The sequence below is a fragment of the Nymphalis io genome, chromosome 3 (assembly GCF_905147045.1).
Source record: "Nymphalis io chromosome 3, ilAglIoxx1.1, whole genome shotgun sequence".
Taxonomy (NCBI): domain Eukaryota; kingdom Metazoa; phylum Arthropoda; class Insecta; order Lepidoptera; family Nymphalidae; genus Nymphalis; species Nymphalis io.
The window spans coordinates 4,656,155-4,682,609 of record NC_065890.1 but is presented as its reverse complement, the minus strand read 5'-3'; the positions used below and the strand labels follow the sequence as shown (position 1 = coordinate 4,682,609).

Genomic DNA, 26,455 nt, shown 5'->3' with positions numbered 1-26,455 from the left:
ATATATTTTGGAGAAATTTTAATCGTTACTCAAGAGAGATAATGCCCCCCTAGCACATAAAAAAATCCAGGCACTCCGAAAAAAATTGTTCATCAGCCATCTCAACGCAAGTAATATTCGCTTGTAATGTTTTAATGCGCACTCAAAATTAGGGAGCACTGATAAAATGGGAAGCAAGTCTTAAATTACTCACTTACAGAGTAGTTATCCGAAAGAGCTTTTAAATCATTCACAAAACACTAATGGACGTGGGGGGATGGTGCGGGGCGGGGGGAGAGCAGATGTAGTCCCAAGCGAGCAATGAAATGAAATGGAGATATAACAATATAAAGGTGTGTGTCTGAATTACCGTGAATTGCAATTCGACAGTGCGGGACGATCGAATAAAAGGGGAAGACATCTGATAAGTGTTAGAATATTTCTCGAATACGATTTTTCGATCAAAAGCATCTTTAAAAATACTTCCACAAAACTAGCTTCTTGTAAGTTTTAATCAATCGCTGTAAGTAAATCCTTTGTCAGTTATATCTTAAAATAAACGAATTGTTGTTAAAGTGTATCGTTTAAAAATGTTGAGTACTAGATCAGTAGCGTATCTCAGATTTATAATTCATTTCATTTACATGTTGAATAAACTAAAGCACACTGTTCCGGGGAACTGTTGCAGGAATAATAAATGTCGAGGGGTCTGTGAGGGGAGCCCAAGTGCCATTATTATCGGCGGCAATTTAATTAGATCCCCTGCGTTATTACCACTGATTCGTTTTATAATGCCGCTCTAATACCCGTCCGACGACTGCATATAGGTACTCTTGTTTGTTATAGAAAATTTAATACGACAATACAAATTACAGTTATTGGGAACCAATTATAGTTGCATGTGCTTGCCGACACCGATAGTCACGATATAAATTACTGCTTGCGTCCGATGCTATTCTAATAATAATATTGTCTAACCTATAATAGCAAGCACATAAACCAGTACTCGAGACGTGAGATACGATCTCGATTATAATCTGTTGAAACACGATCTTTACGCATTTATTTACGTCTTAAAGTACTTACAAAACGTTAAAATAGCCTTAAACTTGTAAGTATCCGTTTGTCGATGTCGTAAACAGGAAGATTGCGATCGAAAATCTCAGCGTTTATTACGCCCGATAGGACTGAACTTCACCTAAAAACCATAAAATTGCTTTCTGTACGTCGGAATTTGACCACTTGATGCAATCACCCGCGGAATAGGCTTCCGGTTCATCGATATTCGTAACGAATCGTTGAAATTCAATAATTATCCCGAACACGACTTCATTCATAAAAAAACATTAAAAAAAAGTGTGAATGAAAAGAGAAAATTCGTTAGAGTCAACGCGAGCACTTTTTGTAGGTCGTACAACCCGAATCGACGGCGGTCGTCGATTCTTAACCGTTTCGTTCCGTAGCACACATAGTAGATAAGATTCAAAGTGAACAGGCGGTAATCAGTGCGCGACCAAACGGGTTGAATGGAAGTCCGATCGGCGTCCATTCATTGAAGCCTGGATGCCTTCACGCGAGGGAAGCCTACAACGCTAGCAGCCACGTGTACCCTAACGAATCACGATAATGTACATCTGTATCATTGGTGTATTCTCTCTCGTAGCGTATTGCCCAATCGGTAATTATTTTAAGGTCACGTTTGTTCACATATCACAAGAAATACCACGAGATTAAGAATCTAGATCGACGGACCCTATGTTATGATGTTAAATTTAATGTAATTTATTTTCTCCCGCTTTGATCTATGTAAACAGGTCAAATCAAAGAGTAGGAAATGTGTTAGTTGTATTTTTATTGCCAGCAGTAATAAATTTATGACTAGTAGGTATACCTACATGCGCCCACGCCGCGTTTAGCTCAATAAAATGTTCGGAACACAATAAATATAACACAAGGACGTTCTTCAAAGACGCCTCACTGATGATAATGAAGATAAAAAAATGCGGTTTAATTATATATGTATAATAACCGTTACGTTTATTATAGATGCAAATGTACCGTAATATGACTGTACAGTTTTCAAATTTTGTAAAATTATCAACCTTTAGGAGCAGACTAAGAAAACATATAATGTTAGTAGTGATTCAAAACGATCAAAGTTGCTTGTAAAGTCTAGTCGATAATAATGTTGTCTTACTAAACAGGATTAAGAACGGTAATGCATTGACGTCGATATAATTTTGTTCATTGTTCTTAATTTATATTACATGGACGTAAACAAAACATTAATGGCGCATATTATAGTGTGCAGTCTGTATGAAATTAATGTTTATTCCATGACATAATATAAACACTGGTTCAACGCCAAATGCTACTTTGACGGCATCCTTGGCCTGATATTAATTTAACGCTCATTTTCGCCTCGTTCATAACCATGCTTCTTTATTCTTAATAGAAATATAAAAAAACGTATTATAAACATGTATTTTAAATCTATGAACCTGTTGTGACGGTATAAACAGTATAAATGTTATTAATATATTATTAAAATAAAGGCAAAGGAATAATTACAAATAGAAAATTCTATGACAAATTGTATTGCAATATTTGTTTATTTTGATTAGACATTATTATAAATTATTATAATTATTTTACGGTGGAGAAATAGAGAAACATTATATATTTTAAAACCAAATAAATATCTACTAATCCGATATTTTTTTCATATTATTATAATGAGAAACACATCCACTTTTCGTGTGATTAATTAACTTCAAATATTAAAAGTCTTAATTGCTAATTTAAGAGTCATTCACGAGCAATGAAATATTAATGAATTTAGTTTTAATTATGTGTTTAAAATAATATCGCAATAAATTAATATAAGTATTTGAAAATACATCGAGTTATCAATTTGATTGATGTTGATGAGTGAGATTTCATTCCAAACAATACAAAATCAATTAAAACCATATAAAATTCCTTATTTTTTCTTAAATGGCTATTTTGTCGATATTTCTATAAAATTGAAATAACTTTTATGTTTTAATGACCAACATATCATTATACTAAATTAAAAAAAAAAACCACTCAAATCGTAAAATAAATTCGGGGACATTTTTTGTCTCACGTCATCTTTTGTCCCTCTTCCGTTGAATCAAAGTTTTTATAAAGAGCCCAGTTGGGTTACATTATGACAAACATTCCCGGGTCTGGTTTGGGAGGGGGGATGGAATGCGGCCTACCTGCGCGGGAGTCGACCACCGCTAATCAATTTAGCTTTATTATCGTACAATAACGCTTCATTACAATACATATTTATTTGTTTTTGTAGTTTCTTTGAATGTTGAATGAAATACTAGTTGTTAGTACTAGATGTCGACTCATATAATTCTTTTAATAATAATAGGGTTGATTTAAGATTGAAATTTATAGCAAACATTTTTTAGCAATAAGTCATGTATGTATGTCATGTACCATTTATGTGTTTATTGTAGTGTTTGATACATTTTAAAAAGTAATCTTAATATTTTGTTGTCTTTGAAGCTTATCATTGAATATATATACTAACATATTGGTTTTTTTTTTGTATATTTGCTGGGAAGGCGAATGACTCCAAGAGTAGAAGTTACTTCCGATATGCATTTTATTAATCAGGGTTTATTATAGTAGGATTATTAATAGTATAAATTAATAGTAAATGCTTATTGGTTTAAAACGAGTACCATACGATCAGAACCTGTAAACTAGGAAACCCCGTACCTTAGGGGCCAATGTCTAAAAAAATTCATGCTTACATTAGTCAAGCTCATTGTTATGTTTACTTTTAATGTTTAAATAAAGAGAAAAGAAATAGATATTTGTTATTACTTTTTAATCGGTCACGAATACATTTAATATATGTATGTAAGAGATTAGGACTCATTCAATATATTATTCACAAAAAAACGTAATACATATTCATTAATTATTCCAACAAATTAATTTTAATAATAACAAAAATATTATTACATAAAGTCAAATAACTTTTTTTTATTCAAAAGTATATGACAGAAAAATAAATTATTATTGTAACGTAGTTTAATTGGGGTGACAAATAAAATCGGGTCACAAGAAGCATGTCAGGGGCCACCTGGCATCTGTCTGTCAGTGTAAAGATTAGGATCTATTCATGTAATTTCATCGAAATATCAGATTTATTTTAAATGTCATAAAGATCATGTTAATATTCTAATATTATGTTAAGTTTGTCACGATCACAATAATAGGTCATATCAGAACTTGATCTTTTTCTTTACACAAAACCGTTCGTTGAATAATGTGATAGATATCGAATACGTATATGTATCACAGAAATCTTACTGATATAATTAAAAATATAAACATAATATGAAAACACAAATGATGCTAATTTTAAGTAGAAGAAGACACGCTACGTGGTCGGGAACAGCGAAATCCGAACTAAAAAAAATCCAATAATATCCTTTAACTTGTCAATCTCTTAAAGCCAATCTGACAATTGAGATGGATTTTCATCTGATTTAACAAGGAAAAAACCTGGTAAATTAGAATCAGTTAATACATCAGTGAGACCACCCACACTACTCCTGGACAGCCCCATGTCCATCAATGTCACTATTTATTCGTAGAACAAAAAACTTCCATCACCATACCATCAGTCGTGTATTTTATCATATACCTTCTATATCTTCGTGATTTTTTTTTTCTCATATCAAAGTATTTATAATAAATACACATATATAATAATACACGAAGCGATTTTTGTGACGAGGACTTCTTTCGTCTGATTTTTAAATTTAGATTTAGCGACTTTATTTTTGAACGTTAGATTTCAATAGCGGTCACTAACGAAGGTCGTGTATTACATACATTCAAGAGTCATCGTATCTCAAACTGTATAATTAGCTCTCCGAATTGTCAAAGAAAATGCAATGCTTAGTTTTACTAAGAATCAATCTTATTCAAGGCTACACAGGTTTCGTACAAGAAAACTATATTTTAAATCGTTAAAATTACTATTCATATTGTTTATAAAATATAAAATTATGAAACTGTAGTCAAAATTCTTAAGATAATAAAAATCTTACAAAAATATCAAAAGGGAGTAAAACTGGTAAGGTATTTTTTTTATAAAAAGTTACACGTGTAGCAATTGTTATTAAGTTGAAGAATGCTTAATGAGCATTGTAAGGATAAGCGGGACAGAGCACCGGTATACTCTAATTAGTATAAAACAAAGGCATTTGATAGGTGAAATGACATCACGCGGAGCCTCAGGCTAGAGCTAATGAGGTAGAAATGAGCCTCCGATTAACATCCCACTAGATCATTTATTTGAAACTGGAGTTTTATATCATTAAATAAATATCAAAGACTGTCTTGCAATGATGGAGCCTAATGTTCTTGTATTTTCCAATTATAGACTGTTTTAATTCAAAGTGTACTTTATTAAGAAGTCTTGTTTTTCTTTCCCATTAATTTGTTTCGCAACGTACGACAAAAAATATTATAGCTGTACGCATATAAGGGCAGAGAATATTGAACCTTATAAGTTGTTTTATTTATTTCCTAATGAAAGAAAAACAAGTTGCTTAAGACCATCTACTTCTATATATCAGATATTTTGTATGTTTATCATTAAGGTAATCATGTTACGTTAAAAGCACTTTAGATTTTTATATTGTTTAATAGTTATTATATTTTTCCTTCCCGTTATACGTAAACGTATTTCTTTCAACATATTTCAGTTTTTAGAAATTAAAATAAAACTAAAATCGAGTATTTTAAAAGGAAAAAAGAAATTATCAATTTAAAGACCATATTTGCATACGACGTCTAGATACTTTCGGATGTAGGTTAACGAAATGCTATTTCACCCACTTAGCGGCTCAATTGCAGCAAATTATGGCCATTATACGTGTAAGTGTATTAAAATTTCAAATAGAAATAATTTTAATACATTTCCAGTGTTCTTTAGATTTCTTCGATGTCGTGACTTAGACACCGAAGTTGCCTTTGTAACAAACCCGCAACCGACTATTAAGAACATCAATAGAGTCATTTGTTGCGCGGTGATTACAAAGCGATCCGATGTCCGGTAATTAGTAGTATTATTTGATTGAAATTAACTACATTTATTATAATTGAACCTTTTATATTCTCCGCAGCCGCGGGCCGTCCCGATCTCCAACTGATCAAAGAAGATTATTAATCGTCTGTTATTAATAAACAAATCGCATGTTCGAGTAAGTTAAAAAGAAAATCAAAGTGGCGGTAAGACCTGTTATAGAATTAAATGTCGCGGTTGACATCGCATGCGCATTTAACGGTTATACGTCATTTACCGTTTTACCATAACTGTATTTCGTGAAAGAATAAATGACAAATTTAATTTTATATTCTTAATCATTGAAATATCTTAATAGGGAAATTACTTTGATTTAAATTGAATTCATTACTGGACGGATAAATTAAAAATTTAAATTGGTAACGCAAACAAATGAAATATATTAATCATTCTTAATATCGGAATACTCGTTTTATTTTATTATAAATTTGTAAATAATTTAATTAAATCCAAGCTTATACTTATCTCGCCACGCTAATATTAAACCTGATTCATGAATCATTCTTATAAATGAGGTTGTCTAGAATTATTTCAATATTTAATTGGCTATTTATGTTATGGATAATTATAATTTTATGATGTTAAAAACCACAACTTGAAATTTAATTTAAATCATTGAATGTTAATTTAGAAATTATGTTCAAAACACCTTTTATAAAGATATTTGGGCATGTTTTTTTTATAAACTTGCTTTATATAAAAATAACAGCCTATTCATGTCCCACAACTGGACTATCTTTACTGGACTGGACTTCTCGCAATGTCTTCTTTTACGTCGAACACAAGATTATTTTTAAACAAATTAAGCACATAAAAATTCAGTATTAGTAGTCTGGATTTGAACCCATTATGTTCGGTTAAAATTCACATGTTGTATCCACTGAGCCATCTCGGCTCTCAGTTTTATACCAAATTAATTCAATTCTATTGATATTACGTATATTTGCAACGATAAAAATCTATAAGTACCACAATTAGGAGTAGGTTAGGACTTTCTAGATATAATTACAAATTGTTTTTAGTAGTTACCTGGAAACATGTGAAGTTTATCTTAGAAGTGTAAAAAGACAAACACTTAGTCTTAACAACATTTAACAAAACAAATTCAATTTTATTAGGCTCTTCCAAACATTTCTTCTACCTTTCAAGTCTACTATGTAGATTAAGCAAATCCTTTACCTGTTCAAATTTATCTTTATGGACCGTTAAAAAACTAAATTTTTCTACCAATTCATATATATAAACATTACATATATATATTATATAACATATATATTATAAACTTTGTATCAGTAACGATGCATATATTTAACAACAAGCATATATAATCAGAATTTAAAATAATTTATCGATTAATTTATCTTTTTAATTTATCAACAATTGTTGTCAGATTAATTTTATGCCTTGAAAAAAAAACCAGCAGGCTCATTAAAACACACATCGACACGGAAAAGATATCTAGACTTGTATATAATGAGAAAAAAATTATAAGTATGTAAACTTAACTAGGTTAAAATCATGTTACAAAATCCATAATATTGTAATAAAGTAAACAAACCCACATTAAAGATAAGGTACGAAACAAACAAAATGACTAATAACGTCATTAAATTTTTTATCACCGGATATTATGAACAATAAAACACGACCAATGATGAATATATTGCACATAAATCAATGTCTTGACTGATAATAAAAAACCTTAAAACATCACTATAACTTGAATATGATAGAAAGTATATCAAGCAAAGGAGAACAGTAACTGTGACATCGGCATATTCGTATCGTTCGGTATGCCCCGCAGCATGTTACGTCATTATCACTATAAAATTATTTAAAGCGTCAACATGGGTGTCTACAAAGATATTACATTACAAAAATTTCAATGTTATTTAAATAACACTAAAAATCTAGTAATCTTTTATGCGTCTATCAGCGTGGAATTCAGCTTGTGACGAAAATCCCCTAAAATCTTTTAACGGACGTAATGCCTATTTGAATTATACACATCAAATATTTTATTTTTATTAAAATGGCTGGTAACCCGCGAATAACCATATTAACTTAAATAGATGCAGTTTTTTTAAATCACAAACAGTACATACAATTTTATTTATTTGTATAGATTAATACACTTAATCACCGTTTACCATGAATGTTGCCACAAAAAACTTATTTACTTTACTCACTTTTTTAATTATTTACTTTACATAGTATAGGTAGGCGGACGAGCATATGGGCCACCTGATGGTTAGTGCTCACAACGCCTTATAGACATTGGCATTGTAAGATATGTTAACCATCTCTTACATCGTCAACGCGTCACCAACCTTTGGAACTAAGGTGTTATATACCTTGTGAGTGTAATTAGACTGGCTCACTCATCCTTCAAACTGGAACACAACAATACCAAGTACTGCTGTTCTGCGGTAGAATATCTGATGAGTGGGTGGTACCAGACGAGCTTGCTAAAAGCCCTACCACCAGTATTGTTTTATTTATATTACTTATAATATATTATATTACTAATAATATAACTCAAGAGACATCTACGATTTTGTCGGTTTTATATTCTTATAAATTAATGTTGTGTTTGTATTCTATGCATTAACGCATCGTTCATTCGATTTTTTCATAATTTAAAATTCGTAAAGTCGTTTCTACTATGAATTTTGGCTAGTGACATCAATGTACACTAGATGGCGCAAGAATCATTATCATTGGAATCGTTAGCTTAAAAACATTGAAGCCGGCACTACGACGCCTTACCGCCTTAAACTAGTTTAAAAGAAATCATTTAGTTATGTCTATATCAAAGTAGTGACGTGTTTAATTATTCTCTTCCACTCCCCCACTTTTTTATATCATAACTATTAATACTTTCCGACGTTTACAACACGTTACGTTTACGTTTTCTTCAACAATTAGACACGCACATTAAATTGTGTTAATTAAAAAATAATTATTATATTTATTGTTTACGGCCACTTTTCATTATATATTGTTTCATTTTATTTCTTAATCTGAAGGTGGGCCGCTTATATAATCATATAAATATAACACTGCTGTATATGTTTCTACATAAGAACTTAAGTGCAAAATTGGTAGTCTTTACCCACACAAACGATTATTTTTAATAAAGGGCTAATGATAAATTAATTATATTTTAAATAAAATATGTGTGTTTATTTCAAAACAATGAATGATTATTGGTGTGTAATTAGTTGTTAAGCGATGATTTCGCTTGAATGTGCAAAGTGCACAATGCAAACAAAATGCGCAAATGTGCAAGTTCCTCAGTCAGAACACCAGGTACAGCTTAGTTATAGCTTATCAGTATTTGTCCATCAGCAATGGTAATGACGTGATGTCATATTTTAACATTGATAACGTTCATCACGCTGCATCAATACGAGCGCTTTAATAATTCAAATTCTTTATTTTTATAAGATTCTTTTATCTATCTGTAATAATAAAAATTGACGCACTTATTGTATAAAACTATTCATAACATTTTTTCTACTATTGTATAAAGCATTAGCTTTAGCAAATTTTGCATTTTACAATACAGTAACAATCTGTGAATGTCCCACTGCTGGGCTAAGGCCTCCTCTCCCTTTTTGAAGAGGAGGTGATAGCCAAGATGTAAGGTAACGCGTGAATCTTAACCAATGATCGTGGGTTCAAACCTTGCGCGAAGCACCATTGAATTGTCATGTGCTTAATTTGTGATTATAATTCATCTCGTGAAGGAAAACATCGTGAGGAAACCTGCATGTATCTAATTTCACTAAATTCTGCCACATGTGTATTCCACCTATCCGCATTGAAGCAGCGTGGTGGAATAAGCTCCCATATTACAATATTAAATAAGAAAAACCCTAATACGTATTAAGCAACTTCAAAGTCAAGTATAATAGATTTACTCACTACTTTACGATTAGACCGATATCAAAATAAAAACGAAAGGTATTATAAGAATTAAAATTATTTAATATTTATATATTTCTTAAATAATCAGTACAGTATCAAGTTATGTATGTATGTACGCTCGATCCTTTTGTCTCCGATATATTAAGTGAAATTGATACCCTTCAATTAAACTATATTTTTTTCGACGTGATCATAACATGATGTACAAATTTTTTATATGACATCGGTATTTCTTAACAGAGACTAGTTAACTGCGCACTGTAAACTGATGTACTGAAAACCCCAATATTTTTTTATACTCCGTGTATCAATACAAGACCTCAAAATCTACCACAAGACCAAAAAGGCTTAGTTGATAAGTCGGCTTCCATATTTTCTATGAATATTTTTAAAATTATATACCATGACTGTACAACAGATAGTTAATATATTTGTCGGATATACAGCTGTTATGGACGCTTGCTTCGGAATGAAGAGCCGCTCTGTTGACCACGAAAACTTATGAGTAATTGTGTTGTAATATGGATATGGTACTTAAATACAGTACATTAATTTATTTCCATAGATTTCTTAATAGAATATATAATTCTAATTTAGAATATTTTTAAGTATTTTAAAATTATATATTTAATAGTATTTTTCTTAGAAGGAAACCGCAACGAAAATTATTTCATAGATTTTAAGATTCACTTATTTTGGAATTTAACAAATGTACAAATTTCGAGAACTTATGAAAAAACATAATTTAAAAAACGGTTTCTGATCTCGATAAATCATAAACCATTATATATGTACATATATATAAATAACTTTTTCTGTTAACACTGAATAAAATAAAGTTCTATTTGTTTCATCGAGTTTTTGGTATAAAAACTATTGTAAAATGAAACAAACAATTCGTAACAAAAAAGTCACTAATTTTGTCGCAACTCGCTAGATTGGCTCTCATAGCTCTGTGTCGCTCCGCTCGGCCGCCTCTAATTACGAGTAGAGTCGGTGAGAGCGGCCGATCTGTAAGCGACATTGTATGCATTTGTATGGTCATTACACGTGTTTTTCGTCACGACACACCTGTTTGACGACAATGACAAATCCTGACCCATTAGTGTCGAGCAAAACGATCCACTTAACATGCGTGACGCGTGTGCCTTCGCTCATAAAAATTTATTTGAGGTTAATAAAATGAATACAGCAAAACTTGAGGCGTTTATTTGCACGGCTTACGACGAATTGCCGTCAAAGGTATTCAGTTAAATGTGCAACGGCAAAGGTGTCAAGACTTCTCTAAAAATAATATAGCGTCTTGGTCCGCAGGCCAGGCGTTCCACAGCTTGTTCTTTTTATCTGAAGTAGAAAACATTCATTATTCACCTAAAGCAGTATTGTTCTTATCAAAATGTTTGCGTCTTATATATGTATAACATTACTTAACGGTGCGGTTGTTATGTATTTTTTTTTTAATAAAAATAGTTTTAATCTTTTTGTAATAAGTATCTTATCTATCTATATATAGATAAATTTTAATTTTACTATCTTAATTGAATTTCTTGCCTTTAATTTTGTATATAAATTCAGCCGACACAAATCGTTTATTTAATGTTTATGGTATCTACCGTTTATGCAAAAGTCAAAAACAATTCTACAACTTTTTAACAAGATGAATGATGCGTGCATTTAATAGATCAGTAAGTATTATTTTTTATATATAAGATTACATATAAACGTCTAACTTACTAAGTTTTATTTGGAATGGAATGGAAAAATTTATATTAAGAACTTGACTCGCTTATATTTACACGCATCACATAATAACATTATACAAAGGCCGCAATATTCAAACCGAACGGTTCCTTATTTTGAGGTCACTCCGATGAATAATGCGCTTGGACCATTAGCGGTCATTTTATGCAAATATTACACATTAGCCGCCGGCACTGTTTTTATGTATTCATATAGATACAGAACATTTACTTAGATTGTTAAAAATCAGCTAATCGTAATATTTAAGTTAATAATTATGTAGATATATGTAATTAATTTGTTTCGTGTTCCTGTTCTTCGTTATAAAAATGAAAGTAACGTATGGCATTTGACAACGAAAAGGAAAAGTTGAAATCTCAGCCGATTGGATAAAAATAATCAACGCGGCAACGCGCGGTTCGTCATTGAAATGGATATTTTATGTTCTCGGACAACGAGTGGGCTGAATTTAACCACAGTTTTTTAATTATTGTGAATGCGAGAAAATAACGAATAAACTTTATAATTACAATATGAACGAAATTAACTTATTTTATATAATAAACATTTGATCAGTTTTTAAAGATCCTTCTAACTTTTCTTTCTACTTTTCTTCTTCATCATTATGAATAATTACAATGTACGAATTTAATAGACATTCTTTGTAAAGAGTAATTTACTAGAACGTTTAAAAACATTACAATTGCATTTATTAACATTAACAAATCTAATAAAAACTTCCTCCCATTTTAATCTCGTATAACCTTTAAAAGTACAATCCAACCTAACACCTGAATGTTTTATTTCATTAGTAATGATTGTCATAGACTCAAAGCGGAACATTCCGTCCGTTGGCGAGGGCGTAGGGGGAAAGGAGGGGCGCCGGTGCAACGTCTTCCCCCCGGCTCTAATTAGGCTCACATTCTCATTCCGTTTTCGCGTTTAATTTTGCCGGCGGTTTCGCCTTAATTACGTTATTCGCGGGCTCCGCTGTTGTTCTTGAAACCTTCGTGAAGTTAGTGACCGGTTTTGTGATGTGAACTTCGTATTCGATTTTATTTATTGATTGTATTAGAGCTTAGATTATGTTACGTGTGTATTTTTCGTTCACTCACTGTGTTTGGGGCAATTTTGAGACTACTTTTCAGGGGGATTTGTATAGTTTAAATTATACAAATAATCTTGATTAGTTCAAAGCATTTATAAATCTTTAAACTATTACTGCAAAATACTATACAAAAAAATTTAGGCACAAAGAAGAGATTTTTCGAGAAAAATGTGTCGTTATCATTAAAAACTTTGAATAAATATGTACATTTTTTCACAAATATGGTTTAATTTTAAAACAGGGGGCAGCTTTCCTTGTGTTACAACCTAAGGGTAGAATGAGTGTCTCACAATTCCCCCAGGCTGTCTTATAATTTTCCTGGGTAATTATGAAACGTTTTTGTTCAGTCCAAACTAATCAATTAAAAAGAATGCAAAAATCAGTCAATATTTTTTTTTTATTTTAGGATAATGAAAATTCAATTTTTTTTTAAATTTACAAATCAATACAATACAAATTTAATAAACCTAAAAGCATCCTATGTAAAAGTTGTTTATGAAATTCATGGAAAGCAATCCATCGCTTTCTGTCAATTGTAATAGTTTTTTAGCTTCAAATGTCATGGAAATTGATTTTGTGGTATATACGTGGTTCAATTTTCTATATTGATGGTGTTATCGATATTAATAACAATTTAGGTAACATTATAATTCCGATATTACCTTTGCTTATATATTATAACTAGCTGTCCGTTTCGACTTTGTGCGAGTAAAATTAAAAGTTACCTCTCTCATTTCCCCTTTAAGTTGAAATTTCCAAAAATTCTTCTCTTAGAGAATACTCGGCTTTTAAAATACAACTGTATTCCAAATTTTAACTTTCTAGAATCAGTGGTTTTAGTTGTATGCTAATAGTTAGTAAGGACAAACGATTTCATAAATATATATATATCGTTAACACTTGTTTTATCACTAAACTAGAAGTGTTATACTCCCATTGAACTGTCAATTTGTTTCGGTGTACAACTTCTTTACAAAAGCAACCTTCTGAGATAATAAAACTGCGTTGAAATGTCTAACACGATGACTTACCAGTTTTGTTGTCAGACATTCGAATGTGCAGTTCATCGCTGTAATTGAAAAAAATCACTTAACAGGTAAATAGAGGGCTGTGACGCTATGAGGAGGCTCGTTCCTCTTTGTTGTCGGTTGGTAATAAGATTTTTAAACGGCAACAAAGTATCCAATCAATGGGGCTTGAATAATGAAAACGGCACCTGCCAAGTTCCCAGGCCACCCTCAACCTAAACACGCACCACGTAACGCGGGAAATAAAATAATAAACGATTTGCAACTCTACCGCATACGTGATAAGATTTGTTTGCCTCTGTCACTATATATGGAACTGAAACAGACATAAGTTTGAGTAATTATACACAACGGTATTTCGTGTTTCAACAATGACGTAATTTTTATTTATAGATATACGATAAACACTAGACCAATAATGTAAAAAAAAATTGGGTAAGTTGCATTACTGAAGAAAAAAAATTATTCGTCTATGACAAAGTTGTAGTTAATGTTACATACATATACACATACATAACATACTTCGCATACATAGTAGTATAGGTATTACTACATAATATCTTAAATCGTCATCTATCTTAACTTCATAACATGAAGTAGCACCGAATGTCACAGTCGATGTAACGTTAGCAGACATACATACATATATTATCTTCTGTCAAACCTGTTGTTATGCAATTACGAAATTAACTGTTCTCGACTCTGTTCCATTTTTATAAATAGTTAATTCAAATAATATCATTCCAAACACGAATTTAAAAGTCTCCTTGATTATTTATTAATAAATATTTTTATCACTGGGCTTCAATGCGAGTTACTGTAATAATGCATTAGAAATGCACATATTAGTTTGATGTTAACTTTCATTAGTAAAAAACGCGTTATATTGGAAACAGGCAGAGGATTTTTTTTTTTCAAATATTAAAACAAGAATCAAAATGATGATATTGCTAAACGTAAAGTTCATTGACTTGCAGTCGAATAGTTAATAGTTGCTGTACAATCACGTTCCATTTCAAAGTTTTTATTGTGGTCATAAATCGACCGTTAATCCAGCTAATGGTTGCCCGAGAGCGTCGATTACAATCTCCGAAAGCTGGTACGTGCTACAAAACACGTGTTCGCGAAATCAACAAAACAAAGACGTAAAAATACACGTAGTCAGTAGATCAGCGTAGTCCGGGTGCGATTTAACGAAGTGCTTATAGTTGCACGCGACGGCCGCTCATTAGTACGCACGCAACTCGGTCATGGGGTATTCTACACGCCACCTATGCCAGCCCGCCTGGCCCTTATAGCCTTCATTAGACATAGCCGACAACAAGTAATGGCTTTCAACACGCTTGCTTCTTGTAAAGCGTAAAGCTACAGGATCCCGCCAATATTCGAATCCATAATACATCTTTTTCAAGCTGTCATAATGTTTTATTCAGATCACGCCAACAAATAACAACTTAATCTACAGTTACAACCCTTTACAGTTTCGGACACAAAAATTAACCAAATTACATTTAGCAAAGCAAATCGTTCCAAAAGAAAGGGCTACTGAAATAATTGTCTACTTTACTCTCGGAGAAATAGAATTACAATCTAAATTAATTACGCTTTTAAAGCGTCCGTTATTCTTAATTAGTTTCTGCACCGCAGCGGAAGCTCCCGCGCTCGCCTCGCGTTCTCTTAATGAAGGGTAGTTTCAAATCAGTGCGTTTGATCAACTCTGTGCAGTCTTAATTACGGCACCCGTTCTGCGCGGGACAATCCGGTTATTTATGACTACATAAGCTTGATTATTCTTTAATGAATACTTGTTTTAAAACGTTTAATTAAGTTTTATGGCGACAGCAGCGCTCAGACGGTGCGGGCGTCCCGCCACTCCGCTGGCCGCGAGCTAATTGGATCGGGTTGACGCACCGTTCCGCGTCCCGCGCTCGTCCCGCTCGCCATCCCGCAGAAAACCTCACCCCGCTCCTAATTGTATGAAATTGCTAATTGGAAAATTTTATAAACGCGAACGGCCATCCACAGACAGGTCCATGCCTATCAAATATGTGTACAAAAGAAAAAAAAAACAATTCTTCAAAAGATTGAATACCAGTTACTGATTTGAATTAATATATAATTTATTCTAAGTCAATGGATAACAATATGTTATTTTTGTCCACAGGGCGTGTAGTTGTGGTGGTCGGTGCGAGCGGTCCCCGCTCCAACCGTCAAGCTGGCAGCGAGCGCGTTGAGCATGAACCCGCACTACCACGGGTACGCGGAGCTCAGCTCACCACATCCGCCTTCCCCGGAGGCCACTTTCGCATCAAACGGCCACGACTATCCTCACAACAACAACAATCCTGCATTAAAAGAATGTGCGGGTTGCGGAGGCAAAATAGTAGAAAGGTTCCTTCTCCATGCCCTCGACAGATATTGGCATCACGGATGTCTAAAATGTACATGTTGCGGTCAAGCCCTCGCAGATATGGGACGCTCATTCTACTTCAAAGGCGGAATGATACTGTGCAAAAGCGATTATACGAGGTAAGTTTTAATCATTACATTTTTTCTTTATATGTATACATACTGTTAACGTCTAGACTAAAACGATTGATTTAATAATTAATCGACGATTTAATTAAACCTTTAACAATTAAAGCGTACATACATAAGTTATTTGTGATTTTGTAAACTCATAAATTAGTATGTGTTTAAATACATTCGTTTTACTTCTCCAGATCATCTTTGATTATCCATAAAAGGTAAAGTTTTTAGTGCATCACCTAACGATGACAATAGCGTGTCTGTCAAACCTTTCGAACATCCAAAAAAGTAACTGAGAAAGCCGCAGGCGCATTGTTATGAAAATGTTTCGAGCCGTTTTATTTTCTACCTGTGGAAGGGACAAAAAGTACAGCTTTGCGAAGCAACCAATCGATGGAATCTCCGAGCCGACTAAATTGATGTCTTTGAAAAACTTTAAGGACTAATTTAGAGTTTCGGTAACAAAGTTTTTAGTATGTGTTCTAACTAATTAATGGATATGACGTTCCACCTACCGCATTGTATTTTTAATAAGTTACACGCTAACATAAATTGCAGTTAAGGATTATTGTTAAAAGATTTACTGCAAATAATAATAACGTGATTGTAGATAATTAATGTAATAGAAGATCGCATGGCGCCACCACCCGCGCCGGTCTCGCACGTGGACCGCAGCTGCCTCGAGGCGCCCTCGACGTTAATTAGCTAAACGCAAGGAATTCGACCCAATTAACTAAGTCCACCCTGCTGTGGTACACGCCTCCCATTATAATTACGCTCTGATTTTCTGTACGTGTCTTACTTTCTACCTCACTACACATCTATTAACTGTATTCGGCGTATCGTTTATACCGCTGTAATTCTGAGCTCGTTCTATTTGCCATTCATAAAGGAAATATAAATTCGTTTTACACTGATTTCCCTTGTTTACCGGCGGTTGCGAGCTGAACTAGGAACGAAGAGTGGGCCAACCGCGGCGTGGGTCGTGCGTCGTAGATTCGATAAAGCTCGTCTCACAGTTGACAGAGACGGCGCGGCCTAACGAGCGGCAGGGCAAGGGGTGAGGAGACAGAGGGGGGGATGAAGAAGTGCGGTTCCGTGCATGTCTCTGCTGATTGACCCGCGTCACTCGGCAAACAACAACTAACGAGTCGGCCCCTGCGCCTCCAGGTACGGTAATTCGCTCGAATCGCTCCCGCGGCGGCCGCCCGTCGACTTTACTTACACGTCTTCCCTGATTGAGACTCCTTAACGAAATTAACGCTCTCTCACGCAAACAAATACCGCGTTTATCAACCGCCTTTTGTCCCGGTATGATGAATTGCGGTCTCGCCCCACAAAGACGCCGGAGATGTTTCATACTGCTGATTACTGTTTACGCGCAAAATTAGTCGCCGAGTTGTTATCTTTATACGCGGCTCATGACTATAAAAGCGTCGTAAACGTTAAATTAACATTGCTCGATTTTAATTTAGTAATGATTAATTATACCTGCGCGTACGAAATACATATTCTATATAAGATGGGTAGTGAATGAATGGAACGGTAACATGCCTATTTATACGTTGTGTCATGGCCGCCTGCCTACAAATGAACGAAGTCCGTAGAGATTCAACTACATCAATCGAACTAAATTATTCGATTGAAATACCCAGCAATCAGAAAACTCGTAGCACGTAGCACCTCTACGAGTGGCAAACAAAATTAGATTCTCTATTTTAATGTTTCTCTTACATATATTTGTTGTCTTTTATATTCATTTGAATAGATTGTTTATTTCGAAGTAATCACTATCTATTATAAGAATTTAAAAACTGAAATAATTAAAAAACTAAAAAAATATTTTTTAGTAATTTGCTACTAAATTGTAACTATCGAGCGTTGACCAAATTTACCTGTCAAAGTTGAAAACATTTAAGAGTTAAAAGATCGGAGCGTCGAGGCACGTCCAGCTCTTGAAGCGAGTTCGTTAGAGCTCCGTCAATCAAGGCAATTGCTGCTCAATCGGCAATCAGCCGCCGCTAACGAGCCTGTAAACCAACTTCTTACCACTCGCTCACACTTTCACATTGTTAACCGTCTTCACATTTGCAACTTGTAGTGGAACTTCGTGAATAAATCATTTTTATCATTCAAATATTACGTATGTCTGTCTCGGTACTCGGTTCGAAGTTGGTCGCAGATAATATTCTATTACCCTACTTTCTTTCATCAAGACATGCGTTGAGAATGTTTCAATAATTGAACTGTCACGTTAGTAAATTTAATTTTCTCTTAATAAATTATGCTCAGTTATATTAAAATTATCCGATATACTATTCAATGCGACCATAGCGTGCCGTTTTAAATTAGTTTAAATAAATAAAACATATTTGTGGTCCGTTTAAATTTAAAACTCATTAGTCAAGAGTCCAATGACTTTAATTGGCGTAGTAAACCTACTTTCCAAGTATATTGAAATTAAGGCCAAACCCGGCACGAAATAACTATTTGTATTTACTGAAACACCGCCTTGGCAGAGTAACGACCAAACCCGCTCGCTATAAAGGCGGTCTTTTATCAAAGTAATATAAGGTTGTTGAGGCGCCCATCCATCAATTGTAATTATTCGACGGCGAATACATTGTTGGGATAGCATTACTCGACATTATCATGGTAAATATTTATTCCGAATGTTGAAAAGTTTTTTATGGAAGCACGTGTCGAGGGCGGGCGGCTTCCAATTTGGTCGTTCGTTAACGCGCAAAAGACGCACAGTTTAATTGCAACCGCCCGCCTCTAATGAGACAGAGTCCCGGACTCGAACGCTTCTCTTGTGCAAATTCACATTGTACGTAAATTGATGTCGCCTAACTCGTCTTGATGCCAAGATTTGTATACAGCGCCGTATCGTCCAGTTTGAAGATCGCCTATTATACTTCGAGCATTTATAATTGTGTACAATTAGAACCGATCTACATGGTTTGCAATCTATGATACAAAAATAAATCTATTTTTTTAAATCTTTCCGCAAATAATATTAAGTGTAATAAAATTAGAAGCCCAGAGCACTTGGTGTTTAGAAACTTTGGCGGAGATTATTATTACAGTCTGGATATTATAGTGTCGGACGCTACGATGCCACAAAAATCCCATAAAAATGTAATGTATAACTAGTAACAGGAGTAGTGAATACATACATCATCAGTTGAGGTCGTAAATCCGTATCGCAAACAAATTGGTTGCGGTCATAAAGTTAGTTCGAGTTTCTTGCCCTGGTCGAGTCGTGTAAAAGGCTCGTAGCCTGCAACGATTGGATTACGCCGCCGGCGTATGACCCCAATTAATTTCGTTTGTCTCTTTGTCTGTCCGTCGCAGCGTCGTAGCGTCTAAACAGCGCAGACCAAACGACCAATCTATGTCCGGAATTCTATTACCGATATCCACTTTGGTCATGCAAAGTTGTAGCCTTTGGGTAAACTTCAAAAGCATAGTCAGAAATAAGTGCCTCTATTGCCATTGATAGTTTTTGATATCAAATCAACCAAATATTTCAACAGGGTTATCACTTATGTTAAATGTATATTATCTATTCATATATATAGTTCCTAAATTATTTTATCGTCGTCGTTCTACAAAAGCTATGGAGCATAAGTTAAAGGACAGTAAAAAATGCTGATAGTTAAAGTATTAAGTCTAACTTTTAACTCTTTCTGAAAGGCATTTCCTAAACTATTTATAATTAATATGTGTATTTCATATATATATCCTTCAAATAAAGTATGTATTTAAAGTAAATCAAGTTTTATCTGCATTTGCGAAAGTAATTAAAAAAAATGATATTAAAATTGAAAAAATTGAAATGTGCTTGTTATTGAAATTTATTTGTTCTTAATTATTTCTGTCAATTTTAATGAACCGACTGACCTCGGTTAATGAATGTTATAACAACTTATGTATACACGCAAACTTCCGCGCCCACATATTAAATATATTTAATTAATTTTATATTTCTTTGATTATCATTTTTATTATAGTAAAATTTTGAAACTGACAATTATTATATATGTATATTTAATTGGTTTAATTGGATTATTGCTTTAGACTTTAATTGGTAACGTTCAATGTCGTTTTAATAAATAATTTATAGCCTTATGGGAAGGTTTTGAACTTAATTCACGCGCTACGTTTACATTGGTTTTTTTTTATTTGCAAAAAATAATTTTGAAATTCGTCAATCATTATCACATCTTTCTTAAAAATTAACATTAACTTTTTGTTGTTCATAATACTTTACACCTCATTTTTGTCCTTCCAGTATAAATATTTGTGACTACTTCTTTTTGTATTGTTTCTATTATGTGCATAAGCATATACATAAGTATATAATAGTTATATATATATATATATATATATATATATATATATATATATATATATATATATATATATATATTATATTCACAGCAGTAGCTCAGTATGCTTTTGGAAGCTTCTCCATGCTGTATTTTAAATATTACTACTTAAATATTAATAACTGAACATTTTCTTTCTGTTGTTTCTACGAAGGAAATTTATATTAATTATTATTTTTAAAAGTATTTGCAAATGTCGAGTGTCCAGATTTTAATTCAGACTCATCGCTACAAAATTCTACATCTAGTGCGCATATTTTTTTAACTGTATGTTAGATTTGTTTGTTTGTAAAAGAATAAAATTACCAAAAAATATAAGTTAAATAGAATAATCTTGCTAACGATATACTATGAGTGTAGGAAGTTTTAGTCATTTTAGCTGTTATATCGAAACATTAAACATGTACCAATGTACATACTATAAGAATAATGTAAACAGATTTGCATTAAAAGCGGTCAGAACTGTTAGAGTATTTGTCAAAATCAATTTAACGATGCCTCTGCCGTCGACGTGAATGCCTCTACAACACATGGCCGTATGTAAATCAGAATACAGATAATCGGCTACTGACAGCTACACACTATTTCCATAATATTTATGAGATAATAATGCGTTTTAACAACGATTATGTATCGACGATTTACAACTATAGTATAAATAAACATTAATTTCACTTGGTGACTGGCAAGCGGCTGGCTATTTTTTTTTTCATGACATAAATATACATTTTTTGTGTTACATTATGCTGTTCAATAATCTGCTATATTTCTTAAAACGTCTTATTAGCAAAAAAAACCTTACCGTGAATTACATACTAGCTGTAGCTAATTTCGCATTAAAATTTGAAATCAGGAATAAAATACTAACTAGTAGACTGACAAAAGCCGAGATGGCCGAGTGGTAAGAACGCGTGAGTCTTAACCGATGATCGTGGGTTCAAACCCGGGCAAGCACCACTGAATTTTCATGTGCTTAATTTGTGATTATAATTCATCTCGTGCTTTACGGTGAAGGAAAACATCGTGAGGAAACCTGCATGTGTCTAATTTCACTGAAATTCTGCCACATGTGTATTCCACCAACCCGCATTGGAGCAGCGTGGTGGAATAAGCTCCAAACCTTCTCAAAATGTGGAGAGGAGGCCTTTAGCCCAGCAGTGGGACATTCACAGGCTGTTTCGGTAGTAGACTGACACGCCAATTACATTTATTCATTAGTTTATACATACGTACGCGATTACGTACAAACGTGCAGTATGTTTTGTCTTCAAAAAAACAGTATAGTTATGCTTTATTTCGTGTAGATTGTGAATGATTGGTGTTGATTTTTCATGATTTAGATATTTTTTACTCGATTTCTTCACTATGAATGTTAAAAAACTAAAGCTTAACAATAAATTGTTTATCGGAAAATGTAACGGCGCTTGTCATCACTTTATTGATGTCGTAAGAGTTATTGAACATGTTGGAGCTGGTTCGGCAGAGCACGCCGAAGTCATGTTCAGAAGGCCACGAGAAATTCACGAGATGAGCCGATCATGGCGTATGTACACCAACTAGTCTTTGTTATATAAATTGACTCTAGCTTCTTAATTGAAAATTGTCTTGTAGTGCAAGGCCATCGGCAGTCTAGACCAGATGCGAGCTGAAAAGATAATTATTAAAAAGGTTTTCGAAACGTTGATGCGCGTCATTTTCTTAGGCAGGATAGTCGGTATATTAGTTCATGTATTAATTAACCAAGACACTCAATAAAAAATAAATATAACGTATAAAAGAAAGGTACAAGTAGGTACTTGAACCTTTATATTCTTCAATGTTTACAAAGACAACATATTCTAACAATGATCGTAACAATGATCGAAGAAAGTATACTATGTTAATGAACACATTTATTAGAAAATTCAAATTGATGTATAATATCTACAGAAACGAGACGATCCCCGCACACAGGCGACACACGGGCCAGCTGAGGGGTAAAGCTGGGGGAGGGCGTGTGTGCGGGGAGAGTGATGTTAATTAATAACGTCTGTCTCACGAGCGCTAACGACGCCGTCACGACTACATTATTTAGCCACCTGATTAGTTCGCAGGAGGCACCTCGCCCGCAGCTCTAATTAGTGAACGACTCTCGTACAGGACTCTCGGTTAAATTTGATTTGTAACTGCACTATCTCTAATTGGAACTTGTTTGTAATTGATGATACTCTGAATCGATGCACTCGTCCGTGATCGGGGGTGAGACCCTATTTACATATATGTTACGAGCGACTAATTCATAAAATATTAAAAGCAAATCCGAACGCTCCGCTCGATTTTTACATGCCAATACGTCCGTCAACAGCACCGAGCGGCTGGTTTTATTTCTATTCTATTATTAAAGCGTTTAATTTAGGGCAACAGTTTTACACACAAAACGATCAAAACGCAATCTCCCCGTGCTGGCCGAATAGGATAGGAAACCTATTCGAAATTGATATGGGTGGAGCGCACGAGCGCATTGCTGCGTCGCGCCTATGCAGCCTCGTAAACGGTACCCGCTCGTCCGATAACGACTCAACTCGGACTCGACGAGGTGTCGAATTCGAAACTCTATGCCATTGTTAAACGGATGATATTAGACTGTTGGGAGCAAACGAACGAGACGTGTTGGGTAGACGTACGAATTTTGTTAATAAATAAACGCAGTGCCCAGCGTCCGGCTAGTCGTCAAAAATAGGCAAAAAAATCACTGGTGAAAATTTGGCGTAAGTATGACAGCGGAAGCCGACATGACGTACACAAATCATTATTCGATAGCCACTATTGTCAAAGGAATTTTTAATATTACAAGCCGAGATTCAGTTTGCAGAAGTTTTAACTTGTCAAACAACGAAATTTATTGGATGGGAAGATCATATTTGGTGTACAGGCAGGAGATAGCCATTGACAGGTGTCGAGTCCCTCTTTTATGTATTCTGTTTGCTTTTGCATTCTATTTTTAATACTTATTATCCACAAACGCGTTTATATCATAGGAATAAAAGTATTACATAATGTGACAACTCAATCTGCATTTTTGGAACTTGCAACAACTGCCATAATCAACTTCAATTGATGAATTTCAATCATATTGTACACAATTTATGTTTAATTAATCTTATACTTATAATAATACTTCGATTGATAACTAATAAGAACAAACGCCAAAACCGCCTAAAAGCTATGTAATCTTAAAGCAAGATTAGCACGTAATTTAGGTATACAGAGATAATTAACCAAATTACAGCGGAATGAAGTAAATTAACGAAACAAATTTAATTTAGATCGAAACGAGCGCGGTTGTGATGACGATCAAATCGTATCAATTACCTAGTTCCCGGCAAGTTTGAGCGCAACTAGTTATAGATCCGCCTCTGATCTTAATTAACCTCATGCGTTAACCTCGCATGACTACGACGTATGTGAAATAGTCGCAGTCTTATAACAAGTAGTCAAATGTCAGGTGTTCCGTTTGTCTTCACTTTATAAATAAATGTAATTATCTTATGCGTTCTATGATTTTAAAATAAATATAACTGGTATGTGTAATTGTGTTTTTTTTAATTTGTTGAATGTAAATAAACTTCATATAAGATTTTTATCTTTGAATGAAGTAGTTGAGAATGGTCATATTCATAGTTATATCTATACTACAGCTATGAGCATTGATCAAATATAATGTTAATTATAATTAATAATATCAATAAAAAACATTAATATAACAACGCATCTTATTTTTTATTACCTAGAGAATTTTCAATTTTTACGTGTAGTATATTAGTAAACCTATTATTCGCAGCATCCCTCGCCCCACCTGCCCCACTCGAATTAGTAAACAAACGTCTTTACGAGCGGTTTTACGAGCCCCGCGATATTTCGGTCTCGCACGCTCCTTTACGACATAATGAATTTGTTGATGAACAGCGTATTAGAAAGTTCGAAATAGACGCGTCTGGTGACCGGACTCCGGCTAGTACGGTCACCATTGATTAAGTAATTAATCTATTCTAATAACGTCATGTTCAAGGGCTATGTGTCCATAGAAAATTATTAAAAAACGACGATATATGGCTTTAAAACAATGACGAAACAATATTTCACTTTAGCGGCGCCAATAAAATTTAGCATTTAAAAATCATCATGGCTGCAACTGCGATATTCATTGTTTGAGCTGCAAACAATTTGCCTATATTCCTCTGAAAGCGTTGTCGAGATGTTGACGTCATCAAAGTCATTCCCTCGTCTGACAAACGCGATCGAAGCTATCAATCGAGAGCTCTTTTGAATACATTCTGTATATTTGATATCCGATTATGGTAAATATCTATGTCGTCGATGGGTCAATTCGAAATTAAAATACCTTTATATTATTTAAGTTTACTTGCGACAAGTCTAAGTTATATTATTAATAATACTATGCAATGAGAAGAACTGACACAAAACAAGATACAGACATAATTGCAATCCGAAATTTTATATTGTAATGCTGCCTGGAAGTTATGTTTTAATTGGCAGGCACATAAAACTATCAAACTATAAACCGTTAGGAAGATATAGCAAAGACACGGACAACATGTCAGTGGACACTACCACACTACAAAATAAAAAAAAACTCCATAAATAAATAAACAATATTTTATATAAAAAGATAAAAATAGAGCTTACACGCACAAGGTTTTTTATTTTCATTGTTTTAAAAATATTATAAGTTGATAATTTTTTGCCTGTTACCCTGTAAAAGAGCTCATTGAATATTGATGTATACAAACAAATTACTATGTTTGAATTCTATAAAAATCAAAAGCAACCACGTCCAATTATGTCCTTTTATGACTGCATTTGTATATAGAAAAAAGCGCACAGGCATGAAATCCATTCAACTAAACAGCTTACGACAAGGCGGGCATCGCCGTTTTAGGAAAGAATTGACATTTCAAGACCGAAAGAAGTCAGTCGCGGGGCGACCAAACGCCAAGTGATAGTGTGAAGTGAGTTCGTTAATAAGTAACAGTGAAGTCGCGGGCCTCTAAATTGCCTCCGCAGGTCACAACTTTTAATGAGGCAAAATTCCCCGTCGGACTCGATCCGACGTCGTCTTAACGCAACCTGTTCGTTAGCACAAAAACGGGGCACGCTAACGCGCGATTAGAATACACCCCCTGCTTGGATCACACTAGGTACAAACTAACTTAAATATAATTCTTCCGAATCAACTTTTGTGGTTCATTGTCTACTCAAATGTAATTGGTTCGGAATAGGTATTATATCGTCTATCCTTGTTTTTACAGTGTATAAAATTACGACATCCTAAAAACACAGCATAATACTCATTTCATACGCATATTAAACCATTCATTAGATTTATTTAAATGTTTACCTTCCAAAAACCCTTACAATAATTCCGATATAGTCAAATTTAATATATGTTATCATTCATTTTTAAAATTGAAATAGGAACGTTTGTATGTAATCGTATGGTATTAAATGGTACACGTGTAATAAAGATTTAGTAAATTGGATTTAATTTATCTAAATTATATTATATTTATTTTAAAATAGATTTTGCCAAAAAAAT

The 26,455-nt window shown here is 33.6% G+C and overlaps 1 protein-coding gene across 2 annotated transcripts in view; it reads left to right on the top strand.

The window, feature by feature from the left end:
* LOC126781393 (LIM domain transcription factor LMO4) overlaps window positions 1-26,455 on the top strand; it is a 158,700-nt gene that overhangs the window by 78,806 nt on the left and 53,439 nt on the right. For both annotated transcript variants that reach the window (XM_050506355.1, XM_050506354.1), the window contains exon 2: window positions 16,101-16,465. In XM_050506355.1, coding sequence (XP_050362312.1) covers window positions 16,173-16,465 — 293 coding nt within the window. In that variant the 5' untranslated portion in view covers window positions 16,101-16,172. The remainder of the gene's footprint in view (window positions 1-16,100; window positions 16,466-26,455) is intronic.